Below are 18,140 nucleotides of genomic sequence, written 5' to 3'. Positions count from 1 at the left end.
AATGGACATTTCATCATTTTATAATATTGGAAGTAACGAGTTTCTGACCAAACATATGTTGATCCTCACTTACATTAGAGTCACACCCTTTTCAATGGAGTTTACACAATTACAGATGACAGTACTTTGGCTCAACAAAGAGGAAAATCATCACTGTTTCTCACAGAATGTCTCTTATCTAAATCCGAGTTTAATTAAACAGCACAGTTAGATTACTGATCATCTAAATTATACAATCGTCATTCACACAAAAGGTTCTTAAAGTGCGAATCAAAATGTGTTGATCCACTGCTTTTCTGCCTGTAGTTTTCATTATAACCAGCAGAGGGAAACACCTTCATTTGGTTTTGGTTTCAAGGGATATGGCTGACTGTACTATTAATGCCATTCATTAGATGGTTGAAGCAGTATCATTCTTAATCTAGACAAACGTCAAAAAGGGGGAAAAAAGAACATTCTTTTTCTTTTTATTCATGGGTTTCCCTCCTCAACGTTTTCAACAATTGCTGCAGATAAGATAAAGGATAAAGAGAAAAACTGCAATTTACACAGCTCAAGGGTAGAAAAATTAATGTTGTAATTATTCATGTAAACTCTCTGTGTGGTAGTAAATTAATAGTAAATTACTATTGCATTCAAGATACAGATATTAAAAACAAACAAATGCAGTACAAACTACAAGTATACAAATACTGACACACTGATTGTATTATGTGAAGCTGTTTATATTCAGAAAGAAAGAAAAAAAATCCTCAGTGTCAGTGAAATACTAGAAGCTGTTCCTCTTCCTTGACTTTGTGTTCATCTTCCAATTTTCCTCAGTGTTTCTTCTCTGGGGCTCTCTATGGCACTGGTCAGTGTAAAGGTTTGTACCATTGATCATATTGTTTTGCTGTCTGTCACTTGATCGAGACTGCTATCCCTCATTTATTCATTCATCTGAATTCCTCATCAGCTGTTGCTTTTAAGTTCCAAAACTGCTGTGTTCACAAAAATGGGAGTCTGAAAAAGTTTGTCCAGAATTGTCTTGACATAGAGTACATTAAAATGAATTACCAGATAGATTTGGAGAGACGGCTCTTACATAACGTGACAAAAACTGTTAGTAGCCGCATAATGGGCTCCAGAGCAGTCTGGGTGATAATGTTCTCTTTAAAGGAGAGGAAAGCTGATAGCCATCACCCTGCAGTATAACCTTTCCTGTAGGGTGGGGCTGTTGGGAAGCTAAAGGACACTGACATGTTTGTGAGATGCATATCAATGATGCTTGGAGGGAGAGGGGGACATCCAACAGGTCTTTCAAGATGGTCTCCTGACAACCAAAACATACTGACTGTATGTGTACAGTATGAAAGCCTTTTAGAGTCATTGAAAGCAAGGGAAGCAGTTCAGGCATGGCAGTCCACAGGGGCCAGATACTCAAGTTCAGACGCAGCATTATCATTTATTTCTTTGAACACAGATTCAAAGAGCTTAAATCCCAAAGCTCAGTTTAGCCTGTAATCAAAAACTGATCTGACTCAAATTATATCTGTCCTTTGCTCTTGGGTTCACTGCAACCGATGTGGTAGTTTTCTTACTGGTTTTTTTTTTTTTTTTTTTCCATTTTTCTATCATACAAACAATTTATATTGAGTTTTGTATAATGAGATGGCAGGGCAGCTTTATTTGGACAGGAGTTTTTTTTTTTTTTTTGCAGCAAAGTGCTTTACATTACCAAACAAGTACAATTGGCAAGAACAGTGAGAAAAAGAAATAAAAATAGAAATCATGAAAGCGTCAAAACAATCATGAAAGATACAATGCAATATAAAGTAAAAAGTCTTCAGCCTCATTTTGAAGGAATTGGTTTGATCCATCCTGTAGTTTTCAGTCTTCAGCTGGTCTGTTCCAAAAAACTATAAGCAGTTTCTGCATGTTTGTTTCTGACTGTGGGAAGAGAGAGCAGCTTTTGGTCCAGATGGCCATAAAGTTCTGTACGACTTGAACTATAACAGAAGATATGAGGTGCATTTTGGCCTGAACGCCTCAGAGAACTGGAGGCCAGTAGTAATATGTTGAAATATATTCTCTGTGTGACAGAAAGTCACTGCAAAGACCTGAATACAGAATTGTGTTCAGCTCTTCCGAGTGTTTGACTCAACAGCCACTTCTGTTTTGTTTTTGTTTTTTTCTTTTCTTGACACACAAGTAAAGATGCAGGAATACATGAATTGGTTACAAATCCTGCTGAGTCTTTTAACCCCTTCTATATTTTTTCAGGTGATATTAAGCAGTCTTTGTGATTATTTTATTATGACTGCTCAGACTCAGGTCAGTGTTCATAATCACACTAAGATTTCTGGATTCCTCTTTGCTTTTGAAGCCTGAGAGCACTAACTATTAATCTTTCATCTTAAAAACAAAACAAAACAAAAAACCCCCCAGCTCCAAACATGATTAATTAGATTTTTGTTAGGAGGAAGATACTTGTGGCACATAAAAAGGTTGAGGTGAAATCAGTGCTCATATTGGACTGTACTCCCTGGTGAAAGAGTGTGTTGTTAGTATCTGAAAAGCTGCTCAAAGAAATTGTATAATCTTAACAACTATAATAAATAAAAAGCCTCTTAACATTCTGCCAAATAACATCAGAATAATAATGTGTTGATTAATAATCACATTGAAAAATGATGGAGATATAGCGTAACAAGCACCACTGTGGCTATAGGCAGTCAACTATTGAGACAAAATACAGTAAATGTTTTTTTGTGGAGCCAAAATGAACTCTGAGTTAATATACAGTAGTGTACTTCTTTTGAACTAAAATGCAAATTGTGCAAATATGTAATATTTAAAGATATTCTGTTGTGATTTAGAGAAACACACAAATATAATTTAAGAACATTGCAACTTATTTGGCACATTATTTGCCAAGATTTAAAATCTTGCTTTTACACAAGATTGATATGTAATTTAGCTTGTTTTAAAAGTTATCTACTTGTTTTTAGTATTTGATTTTACTGTATAATCTAAAATCTGGATTTAAAAAGCTTAACTTCAAGATTTCTTATCAAGTAAAGTTTACTTAGTTGCATAGACTGATAATTTCACTAATTAAATTAAGTGTTTATACCTTTTGTCTGGACTACACTATATTTTAATGTCAGGGAGTGTCTTTCTTCTTCAGCCTATTTAACTATTATGTCATAACACAATTTAAACTGTTGTCATTCATTCAGGTCATGTTGCTTTTTTATGCAATTTTTCAGTTAATCTAAACTGCTGGTGTTGTCAAATTTACAACTAATCAACCTATCACAGTCTGTGATGTTCTTGGCTTGTGTATTGTTTAAAAAAATTAGGACATAAAGCAGCATCTTTGTACCCTGCTAATGTCAACTCCCCTGGCTCATTACCACCCCAGACCCAGACGAGCTGAACGACCCCGATTCGCTCTTCAGATAGAAACATCAAGTGTCACTGTGGACTCCCAATTTCTCCTGTGTGAGACTGCAGATCCCATCCAAGACTTCAGATTATAAGCTAAATGAGTTTTTCCAAACTACGAATGTTTATTTTCCATCCCATGCAGAAGGAACGTAGTGATAACATAGCCGCGGCTCAGCGACACACAAGACACTCTGTGAAAACTCTTCAAACAAACACACCAGAGGGTCTGACAGTTTAGGCAGGATGCACAGACGGAAATGAGCAGGAAATAGGCGGTCAGTGCAGGATACGTGAGGAGGACAGGCACTGTCATGTTGCTCGACCAAAACGTTCAGAGACCCTGATTGCGGTCAAGTTATGTTTTGACAGTGGGGATCTCCATGTTGAGAAACCTAAACATTGATTTATTCCAAAAGAGCAAGGTGGTTTATTCCTTCCGTGTCTGGTGGTTATGCAACACAGAGTCAAAGATTACTGATGGTGTTACCACGACTACCATCATCTTGCACCCAGGAGATTGCAAATTTGTTGATATTTGTTGTTTGTCCCAGGTGAGACACAAACTGTATCATCTGGGAAAGATTATTTTATATTACTTTGTGTGTCATCTGTACATCACACTCCTGTTCTTTAGGTTCTCGAAGTTGACCACATTTTATTTGCACTCTCCTTTGCCAGTTTTCTTTTGCCTCTACGCCAACCTCTTTCCATAGAAACTGTCAATTGTTTCTGACGAAACTCATATTTTACATAACCAATCTCACCTTGCCTCCCTCCTCAGAGAATATAAGACTGCAAAGCAAAGTAAATGACTTCAGCGGCCAAAATAAAAAGAATGCAGACTTGTCAACTTCAATGTCAAACTCGCTTAGACACATACGATTGGCTCTTATAAGAGTTGGTATGAGTTCATATTTGTGTGTGTGTGTGTGTGTGTGTGTGCGTGTGTGTGTGTGTGTGTGTGTGTGTGTGTGTGTGTGTGTGTGTGTGTGTGTGTGTGTGTGTGTGTGTGTGTGTGTGTGTGTGTGTATGTGTGTGTGTGTGTGTGTGTGTGTGCGTGCGTGCGTGCATATGTGCGTGCATATGTGCGTGCCCATAATCCTGTTTCCAATTCAGAGGTGTCTTATCAACATTTTTTAAGTGCTCAATAGACCTTTATAAGTATTGTGAAGTTTCTTTATTGGATGTTCATAAGCCCCTTTACATGAACTTTAAACAGACTATATTTTGTGCACTTTATCAGTTCTTTATTATCTTCATTTATACAAAAGAATGTGAAAAAGAAAGACTGTATAGTTGTCTGACTCTCTCTGTTGGTCCTGTGCTGGATGGATTGATGAATGGATGGATGGATGGATGGATGTATGGATGGATGGATGGCTATGTTTGGCACTTTTGATGACAGTAGTAAGTTTCGGAAGTAGAGACAAAAAAAAAAAAGACTTTACAAGTGAATCCAACCCACATGTCATGAATGAAACACTATTAAGTCAGATTTGCTACTTTTGTTCATAAGTGACCAAAGCAAACTATTCAGAAGTGTAACATGTGTATGGAATTTGATAACTGGATAGTTGACGAAAACGATGCATGTAATATTGGAGTTGCTGCTCTGAAGTTTGGACTTGTGATTATTGAAGCCTGAAGTCCCCCTTGTTACGAGGAAACTATGCATGGATGGTAGGTTCAAAAGAGACAGAGATAAAAGAGAAATGGATCTACAATTGATGTGCTCCTGCCACGTCCACATGTCTTTGGTGCTTGTTTGTCTGCTGAAAAAGCAACATACGATACAGTGTGTGTGCGAGTGAGAGCACCATGGCGCTCAGTTCCCAGCTGCTGGTAAAACACTGATGCCGACCTGCATCACTGACAATTAATGGCCGCAGTCCAGGCAGTCGAAATGAGGACAACGTCAAATTGCATTGCTTGAATTGCCAAGGAACTGAAAGCAAAAAAACACAAGTGGGAGAGAAATTTGAGTCATGCAGCAGTGCAGGAAACACTTATACATGCACACACTCACATGCACACACAAGAAAAATATTATGATTAATAGCATGCTTAATAGCCAATGTTTTCAGGTTTATCTTCTCTTTCAGTGCCTGTGAAATGTGCTCTCTCCACTAATTTCTTGTCCTTTTGAAGTCGGTGATTTCATAAACCATTTCAAGGAGACTTGAATTAGCAGATTTATGGCCTGTTGCTGTCGCTTTATCTCAGTAACCTTTAGGACCCCTCTGCTAAATCATGTTTCTTCCAAACACTGCACCTTTTACCAGAGGTTCCCATACATGTCACGGGCTCAGAGAGGCTGATAATATACAGGTGGTTTCCAGTAAGTTGACATAAAAATAATCTTAGCAGAAGCAATATTTGAGAAGTAAACAGTGCATTTTCAGTGACTCATGACTAAAAACTCTCTTTTGAAAGCTGGATTCCAATGAAAATCAAGAGAAAACACCAACCTGAGTACCTTCATCTGTTAGCCATCGGCGAGAAGAAAAAAAAAGGCTTATTATGATTCAGTGGTGCTGTTTTAACTAAATATCGTGTGATTACACTGGCAAGATGATGAGAAAAGTGACCATTAAGGCTTTGCTTCTCAAGGAAATATTCATTGTCTTTGCAATAGAAGGATGGGGTGTTTATGTGGAAAATATCTTGAGTCACAACACACAGATGAGCACGGACTTGAGGGAAGTTATAGCCATGCAAAAAAGCGATAATTGCAGGGAGGATGGAGGTCTCTGCCCCTCAGCTGTATGTAGCTTAACTTCTTCTAATTAGTTTTTGTTTGTGTGGAATATTATTACCGCTCATGCATACATGAGGTGTGCTGAATCTAACTCTGCTACTGCATGTGCACAGATCTTGTAACCTCTGCTTGCCTCTTTTGTGCACCATTGACCAGTTCATTGTTGCCAGCGCATCCTTTTTTTTTTTTTTTTTGGTGGTGTATGCTGAGGAGAGAGAAAAGTCCTGATGAAAAAAAACATTTCAGTAAACCGGTAAAATGGATGGAAACACTTGAGCATGGTCACGAGAGAGAAAAGTTCATAATTAAGACCACGTCTCACACTCTCCATGTACTGGTGACGCTTTCAGCAAAATACCCGATCGGAAAGTCTTTCCTGCTGTTCATGGCCAATATAACACTGATATTTAAATTAAAGGAATTAGGCAAGTTGGTAGAAATTAACAGGTGGGTGGAGCCGATACACACATACACAAAGCCCTATTTCCCAACCTATTTTAAATTGGAGTATACTTTGGGGTTGAAAATGTCACATCCGCATAGTTTTGGCACATCTCATAAGATATTTACTTCACCAGAGCTTCTATTATACAACGAATAACAATCACTGTTTATCAGCAGTTCAAACAACACTAACATTAAATCTAACTATATGAAGTCAACTAATTTAAACATAAAACCCATTCCAGATGAGTTCTTTTAATTGTGTGATACATAATAATGTTTTTGTTATTTTTAGTAATGCAGTATCTGATGAGTTGTTTTGAAATAAGAAAGTTTGAATGACAAGGTGCTGACATGTTCTAATAAAAAAAAAAAAATTCTAGAAGCAGGTTCAAGCCATCAACACTGTATCCGAGTTTTATTTGAGAAAAAAAAAAGAAAAGGAAAAGAAAACAGCAAAGGGGAACTATTATGATCCCTGGGCACGGAGGGAGTTCAGCAGGGAGGATCTGGTGACGCTCAGCAGCCAAACTAACCTGTGTTGGAATCAATGATTAATGGTGCAGGGCAACAATGAGAGGAAACTCCACTCAGCTTGAAATGGGTGATTGCAGGAGTTAATGACGTTGTGAAAAATGAATAACAAACGTTGTGATATTAGGTCGTTGTTAGAAAAAAAAAAAAAACAGAAAGAAAAAAAAAAAACAGCTGAGAGCTCCAAGAATCACTGAGCGAGGCGCCACAGCGAGCCGGGAGAGTGGCATGAGCTGGGAAACATTACAGACTTCCAGTACGAGCAGACACGTGACTTTCTGCCAGAAACATTGTGTTGAAACCAGATATAAGCGCAAGTCTGGTGTTATGACATCTGAAAATGACTAAGTCACTTTAACTGCTTTCCCCCAAAAACACAGCAGATTCTCTTGAAAGTATCTGAATTCTTTTACATAGTTGAAAAGTCTAACAAACTGTGTTAATGTTAATGTATTAGAACTGAGATGTTGAAAAACAAAGATGAACTCACATAGGTTTTATCCCATGTTTTAATTTCCCTCTAAGAGAAGCTGCCCTGTGTGGCAATGCTCAGCTTCTCTCACATCACAGCAAGAGCTTCACTGGTTTGGGTTTTCATCAACATTCAAAGTTCTGCATACAAACCAAAGACAGTGATGGCAGTGTCAGTTTGGAGACGTTTGTACGTATCTGCCTACAAAAGCATCTCCTGGTAAACACGACATTTAAGTTGTAATCTTAAAGAAGAATGCTGCACTTCCGACAAGGTATTTTACATTTCAAACTTTCTCTGGTACTGCTGTGGTTCTTCCTTCTGCCTCTGCTCTTATGAATTAGCTGACAGTCTTATCCTCTGATGCCAAGGGATTGGTCACTATAAGGCCTCCGTAAGACTTGAAGATAACCTATTCATTTGAATCAGATGTGTTGGGGAGAGAAGGCATCTGGAAAAATGGGGAACAGGGACTTAAAAGGAGAAAACAAAGTGGTAATGAGGCTGGTGAATTTAGGTTTGTAACACAAACAAGGAGTGACAGACAATAAGCTAATTTTGTGTCAACCAATCAGCACCCTTATAAACCCAAAAGAGAGTGGAAACATTTAACCCAACTAACAGTTGGGTTAAAATTTCACTAGTTTACTTAAAGACTTTGTCTTTTTACCGTTTGGATCCATTTCCTTCATCACTCCTTGTATGTTTGTGTGCGTGAGCAGACAACAAACAACCAATATTACTGCTCTGATTCCAGTTGTTAATGTTTCATTTTGACCTCTTTGCAGCCAATTTCCTTCATGGTGTGTAGTATTATATTATAATATTATTATGTAGGAGCAATAATATTTTTCCTGGGTGGTCTGTGACCGATGTGAAATGGAAATTTAGCGACATGAGTGACTCGGTGAATGTTCACCTCAGTCAGGACCCACAGTAGATTCTGGAAAATTCTTGGATGAATATGACCCTGGTGAATGCAGCCAGCTCACACACATGCAGTGACACACACACACACACGCACACACGCACACACGCACACACATCAACAACATGTCAGTGGACACTTTTTTTTTATCTACTTTGAAAACACAAAGCTGAGCGAGAAGTAGGTCAGATCACTGCAGGACTTTGACTCTCTTGAAAATAAAGCCTATTCAGAAATAAATTTGAGGATGTGTGTTGTTTACTCAAACTCTGTTGTCTAACAGGTCATCTCATGTGGTTAAGGTTTTTCTCCTGCCTTGGCTGTTATATAACAGCAACGATCAAAGTAAGCAATTAGTGGCTGATTTCATGGGAACTTGCGGGAGTACATAATTCTGCTTTAAAGCCCGTTGAAATAAGCTGCTCTACATGCTGTATGTTTGTGTTGGATTTAACATAGTGAGGAGGGGCACTAAATCCTGCCCCGGAGCTGTTCACACTGCGGTCTTCTTCTGGGCTGAATGTTAAGCGGGGTCAAGTTGAGCAACGATGATATTATTCATATTGTGGTGTGAAAGGAATGGCTGTTTTTTTTTTCAGTTTTTACATTCATTGGTTCACTCTGATAAATCAAATGGAGTGGGAGCTGGACCACAGCCAAGATAATGAGCCAAATTACTTAAAGTGGACTTTTTCTTCTATTTCAATTTCAATTTCTCTGTTTTGTGTCCCTAAAGGTTTGTCCCTAACCTCAACAGTTTGTCCTTGTTTTGTATATTTCAATAACCATACATCCAGGTTCGACATCCCTTTATCCAACTCTGGGATGTTGGTGGAGGGAGCCGATCCAGCACCAAACAGCCTGGACATGTCATCAGTTCATCACAGGACAACGTTCACTCTGATTCACACTTACCAGCAAATGTGGCCAGTTAAACCCAATCACATGGTTTTGAATAGAGAGAGGGAACAGCTGTAACATAAGAACACCACAGACAAAGACCTTTTTGACAAGGCCTTTTCGTGTAGTGTGCATATTCTCCCTTTCTACTACTTCTTTGGACAATTCAAAGACCACAATCCAAACACACATGATCACAATATACAGATAGATGACTCGTAAAATGTGAACATTGTGTGTCTCTGTGTTTACTTGCATCCTCTTTCAGCTGTGTTGTCCTTGACACTCATCTTTTCAGGGAAAAACTCAGCCCACAGTATTGCACAGATTAAGTGCAGTATAGCTTCTGTAATGTGGCTCCAACTGAGCTTCAGTTTAAGGACATCATGCTTCAAATGCCTTGTCCTTCTCGGTATTTGGTCGATTGGCATTTCAAGGACTGGGGCGCCTGCAGGTGAAAACCAATGAAATAAGAAAGTCCACGGGCCAACACTGACCTCACGGTCTTGCAAAGAACAATATTAGTTTCATATCAAATAGAAATTCAATTGGATCAAGTTTGTTGAGGCCTGCAAAATATATCCACCACATGGGAATGCTGCTTAAGACAGGCACATTGTTACGTCCCTTCATGCTATGGATCTTGAAATATGTGAGGTGAGGAATATACCAGTTGGATTATTGGTTGCCTGAAAAAAACAGCACACATTTGCGAGCTGCGTTATAAAGTGGAGTTAAATTGGGAAAACCTTGTCCTCAAATGCAACCTGTTGTGACCGAAGGTACATATGTAGTAATCCATTACATTTAATGTGTTACATTTACCTGAGTACATTTTGGGATAAATTGTACTCGCGCTGTGCTATTGACTTTGATATAAGTACAATTCTGAACAAAAAAGTGATTTTTTTCCCCCCTCACTTCCATTGGTCTTAAATCCACTCTTTATCTTTATTTTTGAATAAATTGAGATAATAACATTACTTTGGCAGAGATATTTCTTCCTGAGGCTTCGCCACCTGTAGTACTGCTGCTGTGAGTGGCACTAACCTCTCTCAGGCCAGTCTGATATTGTTAACCGAGATGTCTGTGAACATATGTCCAGCTCAGATGAAGGCAAAGACTTCATGAACTTATTGGAATATGTTGAGCTTGAATACGTCATTCTCAACTTGGAATATTTTTAGGAGCGTTTAAACCATAAGATGGTGTGATAAGTAACGCTACTGTGGAGTCTGTTCAAACTCTAACAAGGGAAAAATATTTTTAAAAAGTGCAGGTGTCAGCACTTTGTTTAATGAACGTTAGACTCCAATAACTGAAGAACTGGTAATTTATGGCACTTTTAGAGGAAGATTGAGGACAGCACTGCCACCCAGTGCATGACACTGGCATTATTCAAATATTGCTTTTACCTCAGCATTCACTGCTTGAGTAATACTTCCTCCCATAAAATGGAAGGAAACATGAAACGGATTTTTCATGCCTTGTAAAAGCTAAACTATGAAAATAAGGATCCTGAACACCACAGCGCAATAGCTGGGAAGTGGGAGGTGTATGTTTTTCTTCTAATACTTCAAGAGTAACCAAAGATTGAAAGTCGACCCTCCATCATGATGTGGCTTTGAGATGTTATGAGCACCAGCTTCAATCATTATAACTTTGCTTTTGTAAAACCAGGTTTATTTGATCATTTTGTTGGAGCGACACCCTGTTATGTGAGGTAGTTCAGCATACTTCATCGTTACAGATGATAAGAATTTCTTTCTTCAGGACTACTAACTAAAACTGACTCAAAACTGCAAATGAAAGCAATGGCAGCAACATTATCTTTTGTGTGGCATAGTACTAATTTCATTTAAAATTTTGAGCCCGATGTTGAGATATTTCCTGTATTGCTGTACAGCACCGTGGGATTTAAAATATCTTTCATCCTTAGGCTGTCACGTACACTGGATTTAATCTTCAATCAGTTATCCAAACAACGGGAGCTTTCTAACACAGCTGGGACTGTGCTGGGCTCCACATGTAAGAGATTCATGCTGATTAAAGTAACGGTCCGTTCTGGTGGAATCCATCCAATACCTCCAAATTTCAGCCCAAAAATATGCATGAATAAAAAAAAAAAAAGAGTTTCAACAATTAAGTAATTTTGTTCCCATTCCAGCTAAACTCGCCGTCATGGGAAAGCTCTTTGGTGAAATGTACTTTCAATATAAAGTAGTGAGAGGGTGTTGTTTTTTTTCCAGATACATTGCCTTTCGGTGTGAATGTGAGTGTGTGTCCGTGCTGGTATTTCTACATTTTCCATGTTATAGACTGGTGACCTGTCCAGAGTAAAATCTGTCTTCCCCTTTAGTCAGCTGGGATCCGATTCACTGCTCAAAGATGCTGAACTGAACACTGGATTGAAATGCATTAATTTCCAATGTGAGAGAGAATTGACTTGCATTCATTGGAATTCATTAAAAGAAAAGTACAATTATTCATAGATCACATCTTTCCTGGAATTAATGTTAGTGTTGCTATGGAGAATTCCACTCACTTCGCAGTATTTTAGGCTCTGATTTCAACGTCATAGTCAGACTGCAACAACAGCATGAGAATGTTTTTTTTTTTAGGTAATTTGGATGAATTGCCCTTTGAGTGTTCAAATTAACAACCAAAACAAGGTCTTTCTGTTCTGATAGCACATTAGCACTCAGCTCTTATTGCTTACTGATGTCACATGAAATAAAAAAAAAAGATGTTCTTCACACTAATGTGAGAGAAAGGGCTCCAAACACCTCAAGCCATATTTCCCCCCCTTAGATTACACTTTATTCCTGTTTTCTCCACCAGCAAAAAGATGAAGTGCGTGTTGTGAGTTATTTATCAATAACCTGCGTCAGACTGGGATTGTTTTCTGTCCTTTTCAACTGAGGGTGACAGCAGGCGTGGTGGTGCAACAGGTGCTTTCTGCTGTTTATCAATGAGTGTAGAGCGTCAGTGAAGGGTCCTACTGATGAAAAGCAGGCTCTGTTAAAAAAAACAAAAAACAGACATGTTAGGCTGAATGCCCCCTAAGATCCTATTATTAAAAACAGCCTCATTTCGTTCTTAAATGGAGCCTTTTAAATCAGCTTGACATGAGAGTTACCGCTGAACGTACTTTGGTTCATGCAGACAGTCGACATCAGCCTTGCCAGTTGTCCATCCGTTCATTTAATTAAGCCCTGCAGACACTAAGCAAAGACGGTCAAATTGCAGATAACACTCATGAGTAGATCTGTGTATCAGTGTCTTGCTACTGTTTGAATCCGTTTTTCACGGTTTAATTTAATAATATGCAATGTTCCCAGAGACTCAACAGTATTCTGACACTGTCTTTCAAGCAGTGTGTTTGCTTAAGCCACAGCATTGCTTGTTTAAGCTTAATTGAAGTGAATTGGAGTCTTCCATTATGTTTATTGTTTCAGGGAAGAAGCTTTCAGCCAGGTCTACTTCCTGAGATCCTTTTCGTCAGAGCAGAGGCTCGCTTGGTTTTCCAGTGTTTCCTCTTTGTCTCGGCTACATTAGTGATGTCTCTTTTCCTTAAACCCATGATGAGAAAAAACAACAACTTAACGTTATCCAAGCTAACACCAGAGTGATGCATTTGTGTTTATCTGTGAATGGAAAAGTCTGAGACGCTGGGATCATTTTCCTGTTGGAGTTATTTGTCAGAGCTAATGAGGGTCATCAGATGATCTCGCCTAATCTAAGCAGGAAAAATCGAGTGTGAGAAAGTGTATTTTGAACATTTGGTTTATGGTGACAATGTATGACAACATGTCAAAAGTCATTTGGCTGTGGAACAAATAGCAAATTTACAGCCGCATCATGAAATGTACACATCTGCATTCCTGATGATAGAAGTGCTCAGTATTTACCACTCGGTCTCACATCGAGCCATCTTTACACGTATGAAAATGATGCAACAGCAAACAATTCCACAATGCTCAAATACATTACCACAGGTTCCAAACTACACAATATAAACCCATTACAAAATAAAGTGCATTCAGAAATTAAACAATAAATAAAAAAAGACCTAGCTTAACAGGTCATTAGTTATTCAAACAAACATCTCACAGTACAGTCTTGAGTGGCATCACTTTTTAGTATTCATGCACACAAACAAGCATGTCCGGGAGGAAAATTAATCTGACAAGATTTAGGAGGAAAAAACAGCTGCTGAAGCCTGTCCTTCAAAAATACTGAATCTAAGACCAAAAGCTTATTTTATGAGAAAAAGAGTTCAGACATTGTATTTTTCCCACATTTGTCCTCATAGACGCTACATATTAATTGTGGGTGATTTCTAAGTTAAATGTATAGTCAGTTGCAACATTTACTACTAAACATTTTGCAAACATTTTTAGATTATAGTTCTGGATGTAATCAACTCACATAAACACAAGTGTATTATAATTGCATTGTAATATTTGTTTTGGCCTGGTAACCTTTATACAATTTAGGTTTTATTATCAAGTGCCTTCTCCCGGAGAAGAATAACTTTATCGTTAAATTATTTACACATCATGTTTTTGTTGTTTGTTTTGTTTCATATGGTGCAAAAAATGGTACCCTCACTGGATAATGGAAAACCAAAGGATTTTATGATGTGAGACAACATGTTTGTGTGTATTCCCACAAAGAGGAACAAAAAAAAAAAAAAAGTGTTCACCCCATTAGTCATGGAACTAAAACACTATGTCCTTCTAAAAGTGCTGTAAAATAGTTTTAAGGGGAAAAAAATCAACCCCCACAGTAGCACACGTCATCGATTACACATAAGAATCACTTTCAGTGCTGCTTTCATTCACTGTGTTGACCACAAGTGTGTGATTCAATCATTCTAAATTACTGACTGCATGTACTTTACAGTAAAGGTCTCCACAATCACTGAAGAAGGCCAATGATGTTAGGACACATTCGCTTTTCCATCAATTTCCTGGTTGTAACATCAATCAAAGACAAAATGACAAAAGAATTGCTCATAGAGTGTGAGATAGTCATGCCTGAGGTAGCTGTGTGATAAAACAATATGGGACACTGACGCGTGTAGTTTTTCTCCCCGCGCGTGCACACCTTCACAAGAAGAGTTATTTGTTAATTTAATGTGCCCTGGTCTTCAGTAGGTTTAAAAGTTAATTTCTGGAGAAGTATTTCACTAAATGAGATTGTCCTCTCTGCTTCAGTCAAGTCAGATACTCTTCTCCCTCATTGTGTCAGTCTTTAAAGTCACCTGAAGCGGTGGATCTTTTGGGCGGGAGACAGTAGGGATGACATTTGTCCCTTTTCTGCTCTGATCCCCAGTATTACACTTCAGACATGAATAACAAGCTTGCGAGTCTCTGATTAATGATGATTGAGAAACACAAAGTCTGTCTACTTTGTAACAGCTCCCCGTGTAGACCTCAGTCCCCTCTGGCAGATAGAGAAATGTCTGGGAGCTGCTGGTGATGTCTTGCAGGTCATTTGACACCATTGAGTGGGAATCTCTATTAGAGATGACTGAGGAGAGCTGATGAGCATCTATACAATGAAGGTTCCCTTGTCTCTGTTGTCCTCTTGCTCCCATTTTACAAAATAGGTACTTGATTTTCTCAATCAGCTTGAGTAGAACAGCCTTGCGAAGTAGAATGTAGATCCAGGGATCCAGAATAGGGTTGAAGGAGGCAAAACGTATGGCACGTAGATCAGGGTTTATTTCCAGCTTCAGCTCCACTGGAGTCTTATAAAGTTGGTTCAGAAACACTTGAGCCTGAAAAGGAAATGAGAATACTGTGCTCAGAGATACATGTTTGGATGTGCATGCATGTGAGGGAGAGGCATGTAATAAAATTAAATTAAGAAAAATAAAAAAGTTTGGTAGAGAAAGGATTGTTTTAATATGCTTGCAGTTTTCTCCGTAGATCAGGATCAGAGTGCATAAACACACGAACAAATTTCACAGCAATAGGAGCCATGAAACATATAGCTACGCTGTAGCTTTTAAAGTGGGAGATAAAGTTTTTCATAATAAAAATGACCAGGTTTAACTTCCCTTGCAAAGCGTTTTTTGATTTAACCACTTTCCCGGCTTTGTTTTGTGCGTAAAATACTAAAAGCATCGTGCGTAAAACATGCGTAACGGAGAGCAACGCAAAAAAAAAAAAAAAAGAACTTACAACCAGTGGTATGGAACAGATGAGGACGACTGCTGATGTGCCTATGAGCAGAATGACCATCTGAATCTCTGCACCGGCCAGACGCCCGAAGCTGCGTCCTCTCTTCTGTGGGTCCACGTTGCGCCCCAGGTCGGTTCCCAGCGACATCCTGCGCACGAATCTCCGGTGCATCCGAATCAGAGCCACGCACACCAGCACGTTGCAGATGACAGTAACGAGAATGAGAAGAGAGCTGAAGCCCGCGTACATGTAGGTGTAGGCGGCGTCGCTGGTCTTATTGCTCCTCCATTCGAGAAAGCACCAGGTCTGCGGGTATTGTTTCTTTACCTGGCCGAAACCCATAATCGGCAGCGCGCAGAAAAACGCATTGGAGAAGTAGATCGCCACAAGAGTCAGTCCAGCAAGTTTCTGATCCACAAAATCATTGTAGAAGTAGGCATGGTTTATGGCGATGTACCTCTCCACGGACATGGCGCAGATGATGCTGAGTCCTGCCAGGGAGAAGAAGAGCATGGTGAATCCAAAGTACTGGCACAGCGGGTCTTCTCCGGGCCACGAGCCTTTCACGTAAATGGCGATGGTGACCGGACTGGCCAGCAGTGTGCCCAGCAGGTCCGTGACAGCCAGCCCACACACCAGCGTGTAAAACGTGGTTTCTTTCTGTTCCTTACGAGATTTGCACAGAACCACGATGGCGATGACATTTCCAATCACGCCGAAAATGAACATCAGAGACGGGATGGTGGGGACCATCGTCCTCCCGGTCACAGTCTGGTTATTCATTGTTGAGTCCATATGTTATTGAAGACGAGTGAAATAAATCTTCTCAACGCCTGTACTTCCAGTCCACAGCAGAAAACTTATTTGCACTCAAAAGGAGTCTGGGAAACATCCTCAAAATGTGATGGGGGGGGGGGGGGGGAAATTGTTTTCACCCAATCTGACAACTAACTTCTGAAAAACTTTAAGCACATCCTGCTCCCTGCTGCTCACAGTTTAGTGGGGTTTTGTGATTAGATCCTTAGCTGACTGTGCAAGACAGAAGCAGATTTCACTCATGAGTGGGGACAGATAAAAGTGGGCACAAGACAGCAGTGACTTCATTGAAAAAAGGCTCTGCCTCCAAGCTTTCCACGGGTTTAGTCCCTCCCCTTCACTCCACTTCATCAGCTGTTCAACGTGCCTCAGTTGAGGCCTTGGACCTATTTCCCAACATGAAGGATGACGTGAGCGCACAGGAAATCCCTACACCAGGGTTCCTCAAAATGTGGGAGGATGAGTGCCTCTCAAGCTTCATGATACATGTGATTTGTCTTATGCCATTAGAACAAGGACGTTGTAGTAAGTGTTTACATGAAAGGACGTTATTGTCACACTAAAGTATAAAACGCATGTGTAATTAATTCTCCGGATCTACAATAGTTAACGCTTATATTTATGGTTTTGAACCACAACTTTCAAATATACCTTTGAAACATCTTAACTCAAACGGAAGGTTGCAGGTTTGATTCCCATCTCCACCTGCCTACATGCCAAAGCGTCCTTGAGCAAGACACTAAACCCCAAACTGCTCCCATTGGAGTGACAGTGCCTTGCATGGCTGCAGCCTTCATTGATATGTGAATGTGTGAGTGAATGGATCAATGCAATGAAATATGTAAACCGCTTTGGGGCAGCTCACGCTGCTGAAATGCACCATATAAGTGAAGTCCATTTACCATTTAAAACAAGACATTTTAAAAATCCGATCAACATGTAATACAGCTGTCGGGCCCCTTCCTCACATTAAAGATCCAAAACACGATAAGCATTATTGATTCATATAATTAAGCCAGGCTGTGTGACCCTGTTGTCATTATAGCATAAGACCAGAACATTAACATTCAGTCCTGTAACATGTTTCAATCTAAGTCAACTCATCAGGTGCCCGTCATTTCCATCACAGATGGAAACATGATGTCCTGCTGGAAAACTTTGACGACAACAAAACCTTTGACATAATGAATTTACTGGTGTGAAAATATGTGTCGTTTTTGTCGCAGCTGCCTTTTTGTAACAACCTCTGGATCGGTGCAAGTGAGGGAGAGATGCAGCAGAGTTTGCAAAAGTTTATTTAAATATAGAGACATGTGAGACACCTTGATTTATTTCTATTTTTTGTGTGTTTATGAAAAAGAAAATACAAAATTTTCAGACATTTCTTAAAAATATTTACGCAATGGCAATATTTCTTTATCAACATGTCTTTAACAAGTAAGTTCCAAGTATTTTTTCCCCTTCATTTAAAGTTATAGTCATGGTTTGATTTTATTTGTGTTTTACATAAATGAAGACTAGATTTTTTTAGTAGGTTTGTTCACTAAAGGAATTGTTCAGCCAAGAAATATGCATATATTAAAAGTTTTTAACTCATCATGATGGTGTAGTGGTTAATGCTCTCATCTCATAGCAGGAAGGTCCAGGTTCAAATACCAGCCA

General features: G+C 39.1%; 1 protein-coding gene across 1 annotated transcript; it reads right to left on the bottom strand.

The window, feature by feature from the left end:
• Window positions 1-14,695: 14,695 nt before the first annotated feature.
• ptger4a (prostaglandin E receptor 4 (subtype EP4) a) lies at window positions 14,696-16,445 on the bottom strand (the record flags this gene model as incomplete). The annotated part of the gene is made up of 3 exons (XM_080499987.1): window positions 14,696-14,751; window positions 14,872-15,256; window positions 15,663-16,445. 3 exons carry the CDS (start codon window positions 16,443-16,445, stop codon window positions 14,696-14,698), a joined length of 1,224 nt encoding a protein of 407 aa, XP_080356113.1.
• Window positions 16,446-18,140: the final 1,695 nt, after the last annotated feature.

The sequence above is a fragment of the Blennius ocellaris genome (assembly GCF_963422515.1).
Source record: "Blennius ocellaris genome assembly, chromosome: 7".
NCBI classification, from domain to species: Eukaryota; Metazoa; Chordata; class Actinopteri; order Blenniiformes; family Blenniidae; genus Blennius; species Blennius ocellaris.
The sequence above is the reverse complement of the archived record's forward strand: the minus strand, read 5'-3'. Positions and strand labels throughout refer to the sequence as shown.